The sequence below is a fragment of the Leucoraja erinacea genome, chromosome 37 (genome assembly GCF_028641065.1).
Source record: "Leucoraja erinacea ecotype New England chromosome 37, Leri_hhj_1, whole genome shotgun sequence".
Lineage (NCBI taxonomy): Eukaryota > Metazoa > Chordata > Chondrichthyes > Rajiformes > Rajidae > Leucoraja > Leucoraja erinaceus.
Window position 1 is genome coordinate 3,522,323 of NC_073413.1, and position 15,970 is coordinate 3,538,292.

Sequence of the window (15,970 nt, forward strand, 5' to 3'; positions counted from 1 at the left end):
GTTGAAAATTGTTATTTGAACTCTATGGCCAGGACCTGTGGCCCTGGGCTATAGGGAGAGGTTGGGCAGGCTGGGACTGTATTTTTTGGACCATAGCAGGATGAGGGATGATCTTATACCAGCGTATAAAATCACGAGGGGAACAGATAGAGGCAGATTCACAGAGCCTTGAATCAAGAACCACAGGACATTGTTGAAAGTGAGAGGGGAATGATTTAATTGGAATTTGAGGTGCACCATTTTCACACAGAGGGTGGTGGGTATATGGAACGAGCTTCCGGAGGATGTAGTTGAGGCAGAAACTATAAAACTATCGGATTTTATAGACGTTTTGACAGTTAAATGAATAGGAAAGGTTTAGAGGGATTCGGGCCAAACGTGGGCAGGTGGGACTAGTGCAGATGGGACATGTTGGTCAGTGTGGGCTGAAGGGCCTGTTTCCGTTCTGTATGACTCTATGACTTCCACAGGCAGCATGTTACAGGCACCACAAAACAATTGTGACTCACTGACCCAGCAACTTTTGACATATTAATATCAAACAACATATACATCCCCTCTCTCTCCGACCCTCCCCCACCCATGTCTTTGTACTAGTTTCAAAGTCGTCTCATTGTCTGTAACTCATTTTCACCTAGCCAACAGCTATCAATGGCCTGTTCCCATCATCGTTTTTTTTTGCATGTCTTTCATTCATTTGTTCCATATCTTTCTATATCACCATCTACACCTTTCAATCAGTCAATCAATCAGTTTTATTCGTCACATTGCACATAAAGTGCAAGTGAAATGAATTTGTCAGCAACGGTACAATGATAAACAACACACAATCTATCTTTCTTATATATTATTAAATCTCTTGACCGCTTTTGACCTTCTGTGCTGCGATTTCCAAGAGAACGCCGCCACCTATGGCCGTCATTTTTGGCCACCTCGCTCAGAGCCCCCCTCCGCCGCATGTGTGCCGAGGATTTTTCTCGTCGATTAAAAATGACAGAGATATTAATGTTTTTACAAAATTCTCCATTCTCTCTGCTGCCCCTGCTGGAGGGAGGGGGAGGGACTATAAAACCAGGAAGTGGTGTGCCTCAATCAGTCTCTGCAAGTGGTGTGCCTCAATCAGAGCTCTGAATAACACTGAACAAATGTCTCCACAGCTGTTAGTACCCATAATGTGGTTTGAAAATGAAAATATGGTTAGTTTGAGGAAAAAAGCACTGCCTACAAATGGTTGTTTGGTTTGAAGTAAAAAGGCACCCTCTCTCTCCCCTCCTCTCTCTCATCCCACCTCCCCCGTCTCCCCCCTTCTCTCTCTCTCTCTCTCTCCCTCTCCCCTCTCTCTCTCCCCCTCTCCCCATCACCCCCTTACAGTGCCAGAGACCCCGGTTCGATCCTGACCACGGGTACTGTCTGTATGGAGTTTGTATGTTCTTCCCATGACCTGCGGGGTTTTCTCAGCAATCTCCAGTTTCCCCCCACACTCCAAAGACATGCAGGATTGTAGGTTAACTGGCTTGGTATAATTGTAAAATAGTAAGATTAAACGAGAACTTACCGGTTTGAAGTTTGATCTGTATTTTATGAGGAGTTACGATGAGGGATTACGTGAAGAGCCCGCTCAGCACGCATGTGCGGCATACTTCAAAGCAGCGGTGTGGAATCACAGATAGATACAGTTATTGAAATAAACATATTAAAGAAAAAGAGACATCAGTTATCAGTTTGACCCATATTATTGAAGGTGGGAGCGGAGGGCACGTAATCCCTCATCGTAACTCCTCATAAAATACAGATCAAACTTCAAACTGGTAAGTTCTCGTTTAATTTTACTATTTTCCTTCGGAGTCACGTGAGTGACTACGTGAAGATTTTAAAGCTCTGTGATTTCAAACCGTGTAACAGTTCTTACTTCACTCACTGCCAAAGTCCTTGAGGGAGGAAGTGTGTTATCGTAATCAACCAATGAATCTGTTTGTAGAAAAACACAACGGTATTTTTTAACAATGACAACAACGAAATTAAATTGCTCCCCTGGGCTTAAATTAAATATTTGCAGTCTGTAAATTTTTTTCTGCAAATAAAGCAGGTTTTGCCAACGGCTTATTATAAAAAGTTCTGAACGTTCTTTCCCCCCCAACATCCTGCTGTAGCCAGGATGTGGTCTATAGGCACGTTCATTCTTTGGCCGTCGACGTGGATGCTGCCCTGGTGGAGTGAGATTTGTACATGTTAGTGCTTATCCCAGCAGCTTTTAGCACCTGCTTGAACCATCTCGAAATGGCTTGGCTCGTCACCCGATCATAAGGTTTTTTATGACTGACCCATAAGGCTTTTTCACTCGCTCGAATATTTTTGGTTGTGTCTATGTAGGACAGTAGGTGGGTCATGGCACATAACCGTGGTTCTGGCGGGTAAGCCCGGAATTCCACGACTGGATTAGGTGTTCCTGGTCTGCTCTGTTTGATCAGTCCCTGGATAATGAAAGATCTGGTCTGGAGCTGTGATCATGTTGTCCAGTCGCAATAGGTGTAGTGACTGGACCCTCTGTGCAGATACAAGTGCCATCAACATGAGTGTTTTAAGCGTAGATTGTTCCAGGTTGAGGGATCTGGCTGGTGGCCATCCCCTGAGGCATGTCAGGACCACACTGACATCCCATATATGGGTGTACTTTGTTCTAGAGGGGTTAAAGTTGTAAATACCCTTCATTAGTTTGACCACCAGTGGGTGGGACCCCATGGCCTGTTGTCCTGGAGCTTGTTTTAAATAGACAGACAGGGCACTTCTAGCTGTGTTTATGGCACTGTAGCTGAGTCCTTCATCGTGGTGAAGGTTCGCCAGGAATTCCAGTACGTTGATAACTGTAGCGGTTGAGTAGGTGGTCGCTGTATCCAAGCAGTACTTCTCCCACCTTTTGATGCTGGACAAGTACTGTTTTCTTGTGGATATTCGGAGGGATGTCATGAAGTAATGGGAACCATGGCTGTGTAGGCCAGTCGGGTACTATCAAAATACCTGAAGCAGAGTCCATTTGTATTTTGCGTAGTACACGGCTGATGAGGCAGAAGGGAGGAAATGCATAGAAGAAGACATTTCCCCAATCCAGCGCGAACGCATCTACCGCTGCTGCGTCAGGGTCTGGTTCCCAAGGTACCTGGTGATTTAGCCTTGATGCAAATAAGTCGATATCTGGCGTGCCATATTGCTTAATAATCTTTGCAAACACTTTGGGGTTTAACATCCATTCGGCGTTGTCATTAAATTTGCGTGACCTGGTGTCTGCCACTGTATTTAGCTTACCTGGCAGGTAAGTTGCTGATAGCCAAATATGTCTTTCGACACACCATTGCCAAATTGTGTTGACCAATTTGTTGCATGATATTGATTTTATGCCGCCCATATGGTTAATGTAGGCCACCACCGTAGTATTGTCTATTTGTAACCGTACATGCAAGTGATGCATATTGGATGCATATGCTTTTAAACCATAAAAGGCACCCACCATCTCTAGATAGTTAATGCCCAGTATAAGTAGTAATGATGACTCTAGGTTAGTCCATCTACCACCTGTGCTGGATATGGAGTTAGTTGCTCCCCAGCCTTGAGCACTGGCATCTGTTTGGATAACTAAAGTAGGGTTAATGATGATGATAGGGCTAAAACTATGCCAAACATTTTCTGCCCACCACTGTAGTTCTGATATTGCTTCAGTGGGTAATTTCATGATACGATCATAATGACCTGCATGTCGTTTTACTGCCTGTACCTTTGCTCTTTGTAAGTTTTGATAGTGCAAAGGTCCAAATTGTGTAGCCGGAAATGCTGCTACCATTTCCCCAATTACTCTTGCTACTTGTCGAATAGTTGGTCGCTCGTTGACCATTAAATTATTGCATGATTGTGCCAATTCAGTTGTTTTGTCTTTTGGCAAAGTCACAGACATGTGGGCTGAGTTAATTGTGAAGCCCAAGTAGTCCATGGTTGTGGATGGCTTCAACTTAGATTTATCTGGATGTAAGACAAATCCCAAGGTTTCGAACAACTGTTTGGTAGTTGACCCAGCCGATATGCTAATTCCATGGTCTTGCCTGCTATTAAGAGATCATCAAGATATGCCATGACCATATGTTTTTGTCTTCTTAATATTGCCAGGGCTGGTTTTAGTATCTTGGTGAATAATCTTGGGGCTGATGTTAATCCATCGGGTAATGCTTTAAACTGCCATTGCTGCCCCATCCAGGTAAATTTCAGGTATCTGCGATGATCCTTGTGAATGGGTACTGAATAGTATGCATCTTTGAGGTCAATGCTTGCCATAAAGTATCCTTTGGAAATCAGTTGTTTGGCAGTAACAAACGTTTCCATTTTGAAACGTACATACTTAACAAACATATTTAGTGAAGTTAAGTCAATGATGATGCGACACCCACCATCTTTTTTAGTTTTAGTGAATATATTTGACACAAATTCCAAGAGTTCATGTTTTGTTTTGTTCCCATGATACCCTTTGTGATTATTCTCACCAGTTCAGCTTGTCCCTCTCGTTTCTCTTTAACTGAGAGGGAAAAGACCCTCTGGGGTGAATGTTGAACTGGTGGCAATTTTTCTAGTATAAATTGTATTTTGTATCCACTAATGCTATTGAGTATATACTTGTCACTCGTGATAGACTCCCATGCTTCCTTAAACAGGTGTAATCTCCCCCCCTGTTAGTATTGAGCCCCTACTTTCTATATGCTGGTAGGAACCAGACCCACCTACTTCCATGGTTACGGGTGTTTCTTCTGTCTCTTCCCAGACCAGCGAGTCTTGCGCGTTGTCTGACGTGGCGGTGATGTTTGGGGGTGGCGCATTTCCCATGGGGTCCGCTCTGGGCCTTGGTCTAAAAAAGACTTCAGGTGGTGATATGCGGACCCCGAGCTTTCACCAGTCCCATATGGTAGACGTCAACTGGTGGACGCGATGGGGTGCTGCCGCTTGGGTATTGTTGTTTTGGGTTTGCTCATCCCGGGGCCTGCCCTCATGAGACCGAAAGTTTTTTAGAGGCCTCTTCCATATCCTTTACTTTTTTCGTGAGCTTTTTGCCAAAGAGCAGTGTGTCTGGCTCAGTGGCTGGGGTTTTGCACAACCCCGCGAATTTTGGATTTAGGGCAGGTCTTATCATTTCTTTACGGAGGTTATTTATCTCGAACTGCGTGTTGCACAACAGCGCGAGAGTTGGTTAGTGGTCATCTCCGTATTGTCCACAGAACGAGCAAATTATGTGATGGCTGAAGGAAGCGATGGCCAGTGCACGGCACTGTGGAGGGAGTGCCTGAACTCCCCCTGCGAGACTGCCCCTAACGCAGCGAGTCTCGCTGGAGCACCTGCTCCAGGAGCCGCTCCATGCGACTGTCTCTCCCCCGTGCGGGTGGTGAGACGTCCCCGTCCGACGAGTCGGAAATTACCGGCCGGATGCTCTTTCTGGTGGCTTTACATCCAGCCCGCTGCTCAGGCGCTAGCGGGACTGCGCTCGGCACGGTGTCGGGGATGGCAGAGCACCCGATAAGCGGTCCTACCGCCTGTTGCTGCCCCCCACAGATGGAATGCTCCTCCGTTGGAGTCGAGCGGGGGACAGATCTCTTTGCTCATTCTGAAAACAGAAATCAGAAGGCTCTCCTTTCAGAAGTAAAGCCGACCTCAGTTTAACTTACCTGACAGTCCGTCTTTTAAACTGCAGCGGGAGCGCCCGACTTCCGCTGCGGCCACTGTTGCACTGCTGAACGCAATGCCGCGCGCATACGTGCTGAGCGGGCTCTTCACGTAGTTACTCACGTGACTCCGAAGTAAAATCATCCGTTGTGTAGGATAGTGTTATTGTCTGGGGATTGCTGGTCACCGCGGACTTGGTGGGCCAAAGGGACTATTTCCGTGCTTATCTATAAACTAAACTAAAAAGTGTTTTATTGTCATATGTCCCAAACAGAACATTCTTTCTTGCAGCTCGAGTCATAACACGGGGTGATATCCCATCAGCAAAACCATCAGCTTCACCAGTGAAGACCCCACTCTCAGTGGCAGGAACCCATGATGTGAACTATCGCATTTTATCGGGATGCATTACAGCATGGTTTGGGAACAGCTCCATTTAAGAACGCAAGAAATTCCAGAGAGTTGTGGACGCAGCCCAGACCATCACACAAACCAACCTCCCTTCCATTGACTCAATACTTCATGCTGCCCCGGCCAGCAGCATAATCAAGGACCAGTCTCATCCTGGTCACTCCCTCTTCTCCCCTCTCCCATCAGGAAAGAGGTACGTAAGTGTGAAAACGCACTCCTCCAGATTCAGGGACATAGAAACATAGAAATTAGGTGCAGGAGTAGGCCATTCGGCCCTTCGAGCCTGCACCGCCATTCAATATGATCATGGCTGATCATCCAACTCAGTATCCCGTACCTGCCTTCTCTCCATACCCCCTGATCCCCTTAGCCACAAGGGCCACATCTAACTCCCTCTTAAATATAGCCAATGAACTGGCCTCAACTACCCTCTGTGGCAGAGAGTTCCAGAGATTCACCACTCTCTGTGTGAAAAAAGTTCTTCTCATCTCGGTTTTAAAGGATTTCCCCCTTATCCTTAAGCTGTGACGCCTTGTCCTGGACTTCCCTAACATCGGGAACAACCTTCCTGCATCTAGCCTGTCCAACCGTCTCTGCACTCCCTCTATGGCAATAATTTCCTTCCTCAGATTTGGAGACCAAAACTGTACGCAATACTCCAGGTGTGGTCTCACCAAGACCCTGTACAACTGCAGTAGAACCTTCCTGCTCCTATACTCAAATCCTTTTGCAATGAAAGCTAACATACCATTCGCTTTCTTTACTGCCTGCTGCACCTGCATGCCTACCTTCAATGACTGGTGTACCATGACACCCAGGTCTCGCTGCATCTCCCCCTTTCCCAATCGACCACCATTTAGATAATATCCCAATCGGCCACCATTTAGATAAGACCCTTTCTCCCCGGCTGTTGTCAGAAACCATCCTTTCACCAGCTGCAGAGCAGTCCTGACCTACCATTTACATCGCTGGAAGGAAAGATACATCAGCCATGGTTGAATGGCGGAGTAGACTTGATGGGCCGAATGGCCTAATTCTGCTCATATCACTTATGACCTTATCACTTATGATCTTATGAAACTAAATCAGTGCAGACGTTTCCAACCATTGTGAGCCCAGGACAATCGACAACTGACTGTGACATTGAGCCTGGAACTTAAAAAAGCTGAGCGATGAACATAACATTAGCTTCACTCAATGTGGGGGAAATGCAGGGACGTGCACTTTTAGACAGACTATTATCCAGATGTAGACAAACATCAAATGGTGGAGTAGAGAAGGATCTATTTGTTCATGCGCATCAATTGCCATATAATGTGTGGTAAACAAACGTCTTCCCAATCCAGCAACTCTCCCAGTGTGAAAGTGTAAGGACACATTGTCTAAACAAATCTTCCCCGCCCAAGGTTTGTTTTCTGACAACTTCACCTGCATCTCTCAATCACTCCCCTGTCTCCTTGCCAGCTTCCAGTGGGATGCTGCACGGGTGCCTATCACGCTCTTGCATTGGCTGCGAGCTCCAAAGGGGAGGTGTAGGGGTGAGGCATTGTTGGGACCGATCCTGAGTGGCGACCAGGCTGGGCGAGATTGCCTTTATAAACCAGGGTTGTGGAGACCAGGCATGTTGTCCTCGCTTTGTTTCAACGAGCTGACTGCGCCTGTGAGATACAAGAAGAATGCAGAACACGGAGAGAAGAATAAGCGTGAGTACTGATCTCTCACCAGCCGGTGCCTATCATTCACCACCAGAGGTGACGGGGAGAAAGCAGGAGAATGGGGTTAAGAGGGTGAGATAGATCAGCCATGATTGAATGTCGGAGTGGACCTGATGGGCCGAATAGCCGTATTTAACTCCTTTCACTTATGATCTTATTATGACTTTAGTCTTTCGAGATACAGCACGGAAACAAGCCTTTTGTTCCGCCGAATCCGTGCCGACCAGCGATCACCCCTTACACTAGCACTTATGATCTTAACCTGTGGTGGGTAATTCGGCCAATGATGAGGCTACCCGCTAGTAAGCACCAGTTTATTATTTTTTCCGTCTGAAGAAGGGTTTCGGCCCGAAACGTTGCCTATTTCCTTCGCTCCATAGATGCTGCTGCACCCGCTGAGTTTCTCCAGCTTTTTTGTGTAACCTTCGATTCTCCAGCATCTGCAGTTCCTTCTTAAACCCAGTTTATTTTTGTTTAGGAAGGAACTGCAGATGCCGGTTTACATCGAAGACAGACACAAAAAGCTGGAGTAACTCAGCGGGTCGAGCGGCAGCTCTGGCGAGAAGGAATGGGTGACGATTCTGGTCGAGGCCCTTCTTCAGACTGATATTCAGGGGGAGGGGGTCGAGAGATATGGAAGCGTAAGGTGTGAAAAGGACAGATCAAAACAGACAATACCTGTACTAAGGAGATGTGGAATGGCTCATTGTTGGCTGAAGAGAAGGTGACAAGGAGGCAAACAAACAGTAACATTAAGCAGGAGGACAGTGGAACCAGTCGGAGAACTAGGGTGGGGGAGGGACGGAGAGAGAGGGAGAGCAAGGGTTACTTGATGTTAGAGAAATTGATGTTAACCGCTGGGGTGTAAGCTGCCCAAGTGAAATATGAGGTGCTGTTCCCATCCCTTTTCTCCACACATGCTGCCTGTCCAGTATTTTGTGTTTATCTTCGGTGTAAACCAGCATCTGTAGTTCCTTCCTACATCCTTTAATGTTCAGTTTAGTTTAGAGATACAACGTGGAAACAGGCCCTTCGGCCCACCGAGTCCGCACTGACCCGTTCGCACTAGTTCTACGTTCTCCCACTTTGTCACTCACTCCCTGCCCACTAGGGCCAATTTACCGAAGGCCAAATAAGCTACAAACCCGCGTGGTCTTTGGGATGTGGGAGGAAACCGGTGCGTCCGGTGGAAACCCACGTGGGCGCAGGGAGAACGTGCAAACTCCTTGCAGACAGCACCCGAGGTCAGGATCGAACCTGGGATCTCAGGTACTGTGAGGCATCAGCTCTACCAGTCATTGCACCTAATATTCGCCTTCTAATATTGTCGACTCAGGAAGCTTTTTCTTGCCCCCTCAGTTATTTCACCTGACTGGTCTCAAAATTAAGCATGGTGACTCTGTCGAAGTTGAAGGAAGAGTTAAATCAGATACAGCCAGGTAAGAAAAGATTGTGGTTGTCCTGTTATTACCCACTGTTTACACTCACACACACGCACACTCACCTATATATATGGGTGCTTCCATAAATACAACACTCAGTAGTGAAACTGAAGGTCTCCAAACCTCCAGGATATTTTTCTGTTTTTTATGCAATATTCCCATTGTTTCATATCCTGTATTTTAAGTAGTATAGGTCATGCTGTATAGCCAAAATAATGAGATGAAGCAAAAATAAATAAATCTGTTTTACAAAGAAAAAAATTAGATGTCCCTGTGTTTTCTTGCCTTTTTTGTGACATTTTTCAAGCAGGTTTCATCAAATCCCTAGGCTCATTTATACCAGAAAGATAACATTAATTTTTCAATTATATAACTCAATAAAAGCCAAATTCAGATGATGCTTATGATTTTTATTATTTATCTGGGTTTCTGATGCCACACGTTTTTGCAGCAGACACGAGTATCAGTGTCAATTTGGTCATGTGTGAACTAAAAGCAGAGTAACTATTTTTATATTTATTGTTTCTTTTTTTACTGTTTACTAGTGGGGCCGGTTGGGTCCCAGTTTCGCACGGGAGGGGTGGTCCCCCAACGCAATATTCCACCTCTCCACCAATTCCAATATACACACACACTCACACACACACAGACTCACACGTAAACACATACCCTCCACCTTTCACACACACACACTCATACACACACACACACACACACTCACACACACAAATACACTCACACACACACAGACTAACACATACACTCACACACACATACGCACTCACATACACACTCACACTTACATACACACACACACTCATACTCACACACATACACACTCACACTCACAAACACGGACTAACACGCCATATATATGACAGTAAACGTTCTTGAATCTATTCACACGGCTGAGCGCGGCCTCTCCACTGTGGGGCTTCCGCAGTCAGCTACACTTCCGCAATCAGCGTGACCTCTGCACTTTCCGGAAATTACGCAATCAGCGCGACCTGTCCACTAAGCAGAAGTCACGAAATGAGCGGGACTTATGAACTAAACACAGTCGGACCTAATAAAGCATTTATTCCTTCCAAACACAGTCGGGCCTAATAAAGCATTGCAGTTTTAAGCACAGGCAGGGCAGCCGGCCAAACAACTCATGGCATTGTCATTTCATTACCAATTAAGCATTGCACTTTCAAGCACAGCCAGGGCAACAGGCCAAGCAACTCATGGCTGTCATTAAGGGCTGACAAATCATTTATTGCAAGTACATTGCAGACTCACAGTTCAGTTGATTCACAGCTTAGAATGACAGTCGTGGCTTCTCCCTCGCGATCTTGCAGAGTGACTGACTCATGTCCAGGCATCCGGGGTTTTATAGTCTTGCCCACCCCCACCCCCGGAGGGGGCATTACCTTCATCCCGGTGATTGACACGAGAGGACCAATCAGCTGATCTCAAGCTTTTTTAAACACTCATAACTTTTTTATTTTTCATCGATGGGAAAAATCCTCGGGGCTGACTCGAGGTGGACTGTGAGTAAGATGGCCAAATATCTCAGCGATAAAGAGTAGCGTTTTTTCTAAAATCAATATAAAGCGCAGACAGGAAGTTTAGATATTTTGAGTTTAAGCTTTCCATTGAGATAGTTAATAATGAATGGAACTAAAAATCATGAAATAAAAATCTAGTTAGTTCACCTATTTTAGCGTCTCCATAGTCGCGAATGCTATTGATGACGCTATAACGGGATTTTGTTGCATGTCACAATTTTTTTTTAAATCAACCAACGCGATTATAATGACCCTGGCGGGAACTATGGGCCTCGTGGTGAGTTAGGTGCTGCCATTTTGTAATGGAGCTTCAAAATCAGTAAGTGTCTTATATGTTTTTTATTTTAAAAGATTTCTTGTTTCCCCCCCCCAAATTTTGAAAGTATTAAATTTCGATTTTGATCACAAATTAGCTCAAACGTATCATAGGCAGGCCAATTTTTTATCCTGTGGTATTTCATTTAGATTTAATGACTTTCAAATTTGGCCTTCCATGTCACAGGTTGGATCCCTATAGTTACGGAAACACCCTTATATGTATTGTATATTAGTTTGAAGAAGAACCTCGACCCGAAAAGTCACCCATTCCTTCTCTCCAGAGATACTGCCCGTCCTGCTGAGTTACTCCAGCCTTTTTGTGTCTTTCTTCGGTTTAAACCAGCATCTGCAGTCCCTTCCTACACATGAGGTAATGTGTTACTGGCCCTGCTTTGTCTTGGTCTTTTCTTACCTCTATTTCTTCTCCTCCCCCTACCTTCAGTATGAAGAACGGTCCCGACCCGAAACGTCACTCATCCTTTTTCTCCAGAGATGCCGCCTGACCTGCAGAGTTACTCCAGCACTTTGTGTCTATCTTAAACTATCTAGTTTAAGTCAGCATCTAGTTTTCCAGCATCTACAGTTTTTTGTTTCTGCAGAATAAAATGGAATTGGTGTAGGATTAACAGGTACTTGATGGTCAGCATGGACTCGTTGGGCCGAAGGGCCTGTTTTGGTGCTGTACGTTTCCAGGACTTTATCACAATGTTGTTGAATCTCTCTTTGAGAGAGAAAAATATCTCAAATTCTCTCCATGTTTCTATTTTTATCTCTTCCACATTCCCCCCCCCCCCCCCCTCCATTCATCCCGAAGAAAGGTCCTGACCTGAAATTCCGCCTATTTATGTCGTCCTGAGATGTTACCTGACCTGCTGAGTTAATCCAGCACTTTAGACTTTAGAGATACAGCATGGAAACAGGGCCTTCCGACCACCGAGTTGAGCCAACCAGCAATCCCCGCACACTAACACTATCCAACACACACTAGGTACAGTTGACAAATTTACCAAAGCCAATTAACCTGCAACCCCGCATGTGTTGGAGTGTGGGAGGAAACCAGAGCACCCGGAGAAAATCCACATGGTCACGGGGAGAATGTGCAAATCCCGTACAGGCAGCACCCGTAGTTGGGATCGAACTCGGGTCTCTGGCAGCAACTATACCGCTGTACTACTGTGCCGGCTTTGTGTCTTTATTTTTGGAAACCAGTATGTGCCATTCCTCATGTCTATTTTGATCATCCTTTATTTCAGATTTGCAATTGAGCTAGGAGTGGACGCTGCGAACGTAGCAATTCATTTTAACCCACGGTTTTCTGACAGTGGCTCTAAGATTGTCTTGAATAACCTGATCAACTCCCATTGGCAAACGCAGCAGATTGAGGAAAACCCCCTAGTCAAAGAGGAAGATTTTACGGTGAGTGAGTGTGATTTAGATTTAGTTCTAGAGACACAGCGCGGAAACAGCCCACCTAGTCCGCACCAACCAGTGATCCCCGCACACTAATACTATCCTGTGCAACAAGTTCAATTCAGACTTATACCAAAGCCAATTAGCCTGCAAACCTGCACGTCTTTGGAGTGTGCGAGGAAACCGGAGCACCTGGAGAAAACCTGCGCCGAATACCCAGGTTCGATCCTGATAACACGTGCTGTCTGTATGGAGTTTAACGTTCCCCCTGTGACCGCAGGGGCTTTCTCCCGGCGCTCCGGTTTCCTCCCACACTCCAAAGACGTTTTGTAGGTTTGTAGGTTAATCGTGGCGGGTAGATCTCGTGTATGGGAAAATATAGAAAAATCTCAAAAGAGACCTGGGATAATCATTTACTACAGGTGCATAAATGTCCGATCAACGTACGACATACGCTCATCCAATTTAAAACATTACATAGTTTATATTATTCAAAAACTAAATTAAATAAAATCTTCCCTAATGTTTCACCAATCTGTGATAAATGCCTGTGTCAAGAAGCTACCATAGCGCACTCTTTTGTTTTTTTGTATAAAAAATCCAAAAATTCTGGTATGAAATATTTGATATTTTTTCAAAATTGATCAAAATAAAACTGGTACCAAAACCAGAATGGATTATCTTCGGAATATCGGAAGGTAACCCTGAATTAAACGTGTTTCAGAAGAATTTATTTAATTACGGGCTAATAATGGGAAAAAAGCTTATACTTAAATTCTGGAAAAATGCGCCGACACCAACAATAAAAATGTGGATATCAAATATGTTTGAAACATTACATCTGGAAGAGATGAGATTCCCCCTAGCAGGTAAAGCAGACCAATTCCAAAAGACGTGGTCTATGTTTCTGGACCTATTACAAGTATGAGGTGCAATAGTAATTTAAAAAAAAAAAAAATATATAAATAAGTGGTATCAGGACCTGGTAACGGAAGGTAAATCAACAAAAACAGACTTGGTTGGTAGTCCCCTTTCTGCGGAGTTTAATGTTATAATAGAGCGATTGTTTCTATTTTCTTTTTCTTTCTTTTCTAGGGTCTATTTTCTTACTTTACTTCCTTCTCTAACTTCTTTCCTAAGGGGCTTTCTTTTCCCAACACTCTTGCACTTCACGACTCTCTTGCACTTTCTTTACTTTCCTTACTTCTACCTTTTTCTTAAAGCTCTAAAAAAAAATGAAGCGGTACAAAAAATGTATTAAGATATATGTGTTGTGTAGGATTGTAATTTACCGTACTTCTAATAAAATAAAATTAAAAAAATAAATAAAATAAAAAAAATAATTGGCTTCGGTAAAAAAAAACCAGTAAATTATCTCTAGTGTATGTCGGGTAGATCTAGTGTATGGGATGATCGCTGGTCGGCAGGGAATCCATGGGCCGAAGGGCCTGTATCCGCACTGTATCTCTAAAGTCTAAAGTCAGTAAGTAAAGAGGAATAATGCACGGAGTTTTTGGGTTGAGTTACAGAATGAATTAGGGTTTGATGCCTCCTGAACATGAAGGAACCTACAGATAGACACAGAAAGTTTGAGTAACTCAGCGGGATAGGCAAAATCTCTGGAGAAAAGGAATGGGTGACGTTTTGGGGTGAGACCCTTCTTCAGACGGAAAGTCACGGGAAAGGGAAATTAGGGATATCGACAATGATAATCATATCTTGCTTGCATATCTTTCATTCGTGTATTCTATAACTCTCTATATCACTGTCTATATCTCTTGTTTCCCTTTCCCTTGACTCTCAGTCTCGACCCAAAACGTCACCCATTCCTTCTCTCCAGAGATGCTGCCTGATCTGCTGAGTTACTCCAGCATTTAGTGTCTCTCTCTCCACTTTGTGAATCCTGTCAAATTCCTGACCTTTTGTTTCCCGTTTATTTCTTTGATAGGTCCTCATTACGTTCAACGCAGACAACTTTGAGATTGTCGTATGTAATAAAACCACACTGCAGTTTCCAAACCACAGTGAAAAGGATATGCTGGAAGAATTTTGGATCAACGGGGATATTCAAGTGAAGCGTGTGACAATTAATAGCCTAATAAACTGACACTTTTGGGGGGTGTTTTAAAACATTTCGAGAGAAGAATGGTGTTTCTTCCAGGAATTGGGTGTGGGGGAACTAAAGCAAGTAAGCGTAAGGGGATGTCAGAAGGGGGCTCACCGCTGAATGTTTTGTTCAAGCTATTGGAACACTTTGCTTGCCCTTCAGATGGGCGTCGAGCTGTTTCCATCTTTACTGTCGCTATTCCAGCCCTATTGCTCCTACAGGGATTGTAGAACAGATTGCCTTCCCCCCTCTCACAAGGTGTTGTGTAGAGAGCGGAGACCACATTTGGCCCATTTCTATTCATCATGGACCTCACTGATGCACGCAGTCTGCCTCTTCTCCCAGTTTGACCATTTATTCAATGCTATTGCAGGGGTTTATTTTCCGACTCAAATGACACTTTGTAAACATACGTCTGTGTTGAACAATTGGTGATGGGGTGTGTCACCAAGATTGTAAACTCGAGAATAACTCGCTTTGCGCTTGTAATGCAATAAAAACATATTCCCTTCATGATTCATTGTGTCTGATTCTGTTACTCACTTGGTGAGACACTTTCATTCCATCTGACAACGTTCACCTACCTTGATAGACACAGAATGCTGGAGTAATCAGCCGGTCAGGCAGCATCTCTGTGGAGAAAATGGAGAGGTGACTTTAGACTTTAGAGATACAGCGTGGAAACAGGCTCTTCGGCCCAACGAGTCCGCGCCGACCAGCGATCACCCCGTATACTAACACTGTCCCACACACTTGGGACAATTTACAATTTGACCGAAGCCCAACCTACAAATCTGTACATCTTCACGAGTGTGGGAGAAAACCGGAGCACCCGGGAAGCCCACACAGGGTCACGTACAAACTGTGCGGCAGTAACTCTACCACTGCATCATCGTGCCACCCCTATCTTGGGCTTGCCCTGAGTTGGACTAGATTTCTCCACATTTCCATCAAGATCCATGACACACCGGCTATAATGGTCCATCAGTGAAAAATGTCATGGAGCCCATTTAGTGATAGCCGAGAAAATGGCGCTGTAACTCTAGCACTGCGCCACCCGTGCCGCCCTCAACCCCTACACATCTCAGATTTAACTGACCCAAACCCTTTCTTGAGACTCTGCCAGTTGTGAAAACATCTCAACAGTTTCATTGTGTTCACACCTAAACCTCCGGAGCTCCAAGGAATACAGATCCGGTTTCTGACTCCATTTGTCTGGGGTCAGCTCTCTCATCCACGGAGGTGGCCGCGTGACCCTAGGGTACCCAGCACTCCGGGTACAGAACGACCGACTGACCAACACCCTGTACTGTTGCAACAATT

The 15,970-nt window shown here is 44.9% G+C and overlaps 1 protein-coding gene across 1 annotated transcript; it reads left to right on the forward strand.

Annotated features, from left to right (window-relative positions):
- Nucleotides 1-7,157: 7,157 nt before the first annotated feature.
- Nucleotides 7,158-15,465, forward strand: LOC129713790 (beta-galactoside-binding lectin-like). The gene is made up of 4 exons (XM_055663093.1): nucleotides 7,158-7,805; nucleotides 9,177-9,256; nucleotides 12,384-12,546; nucleotides 14,489-15,465. Exons 1-4 carry the CDS (start codon nucleotides 7,779-7,781, stop codon nucleotides 14,645-14,647), a joined length of 429 nt encoding a protein of 142 aa, XP_055519068.1. The 5' UTR covers nucleotides 7,158-7,778; the 3' UTR covers nucleotides 14,648-15,465.
- The last annotated feature ends 505 nt before the right edge of the window (nucleotides 15,466-15,970 follow it).

Coding starts and splice junctions, on each gene's coding strand:
- LOC129713790 (XM_055663093.1), top strand. CDS start 7,779: ATGCAGAACACGGAGAGAAGAATAAGC. Junction 7,806..9,176: donor ACACGGAGAGAAGAATAAGC/GTGAGTACTGAT, acceptor TTGCCCCCTCAG/TTATTTCACCTGACTGGTCT. Junction 12,547..14,488: donor TCAAAGAGGAAGATTTTACG/GTGAGTGAGTGT, acceptor TTTCTTTGATAG/GTCCTCATTACGTTCAACGC.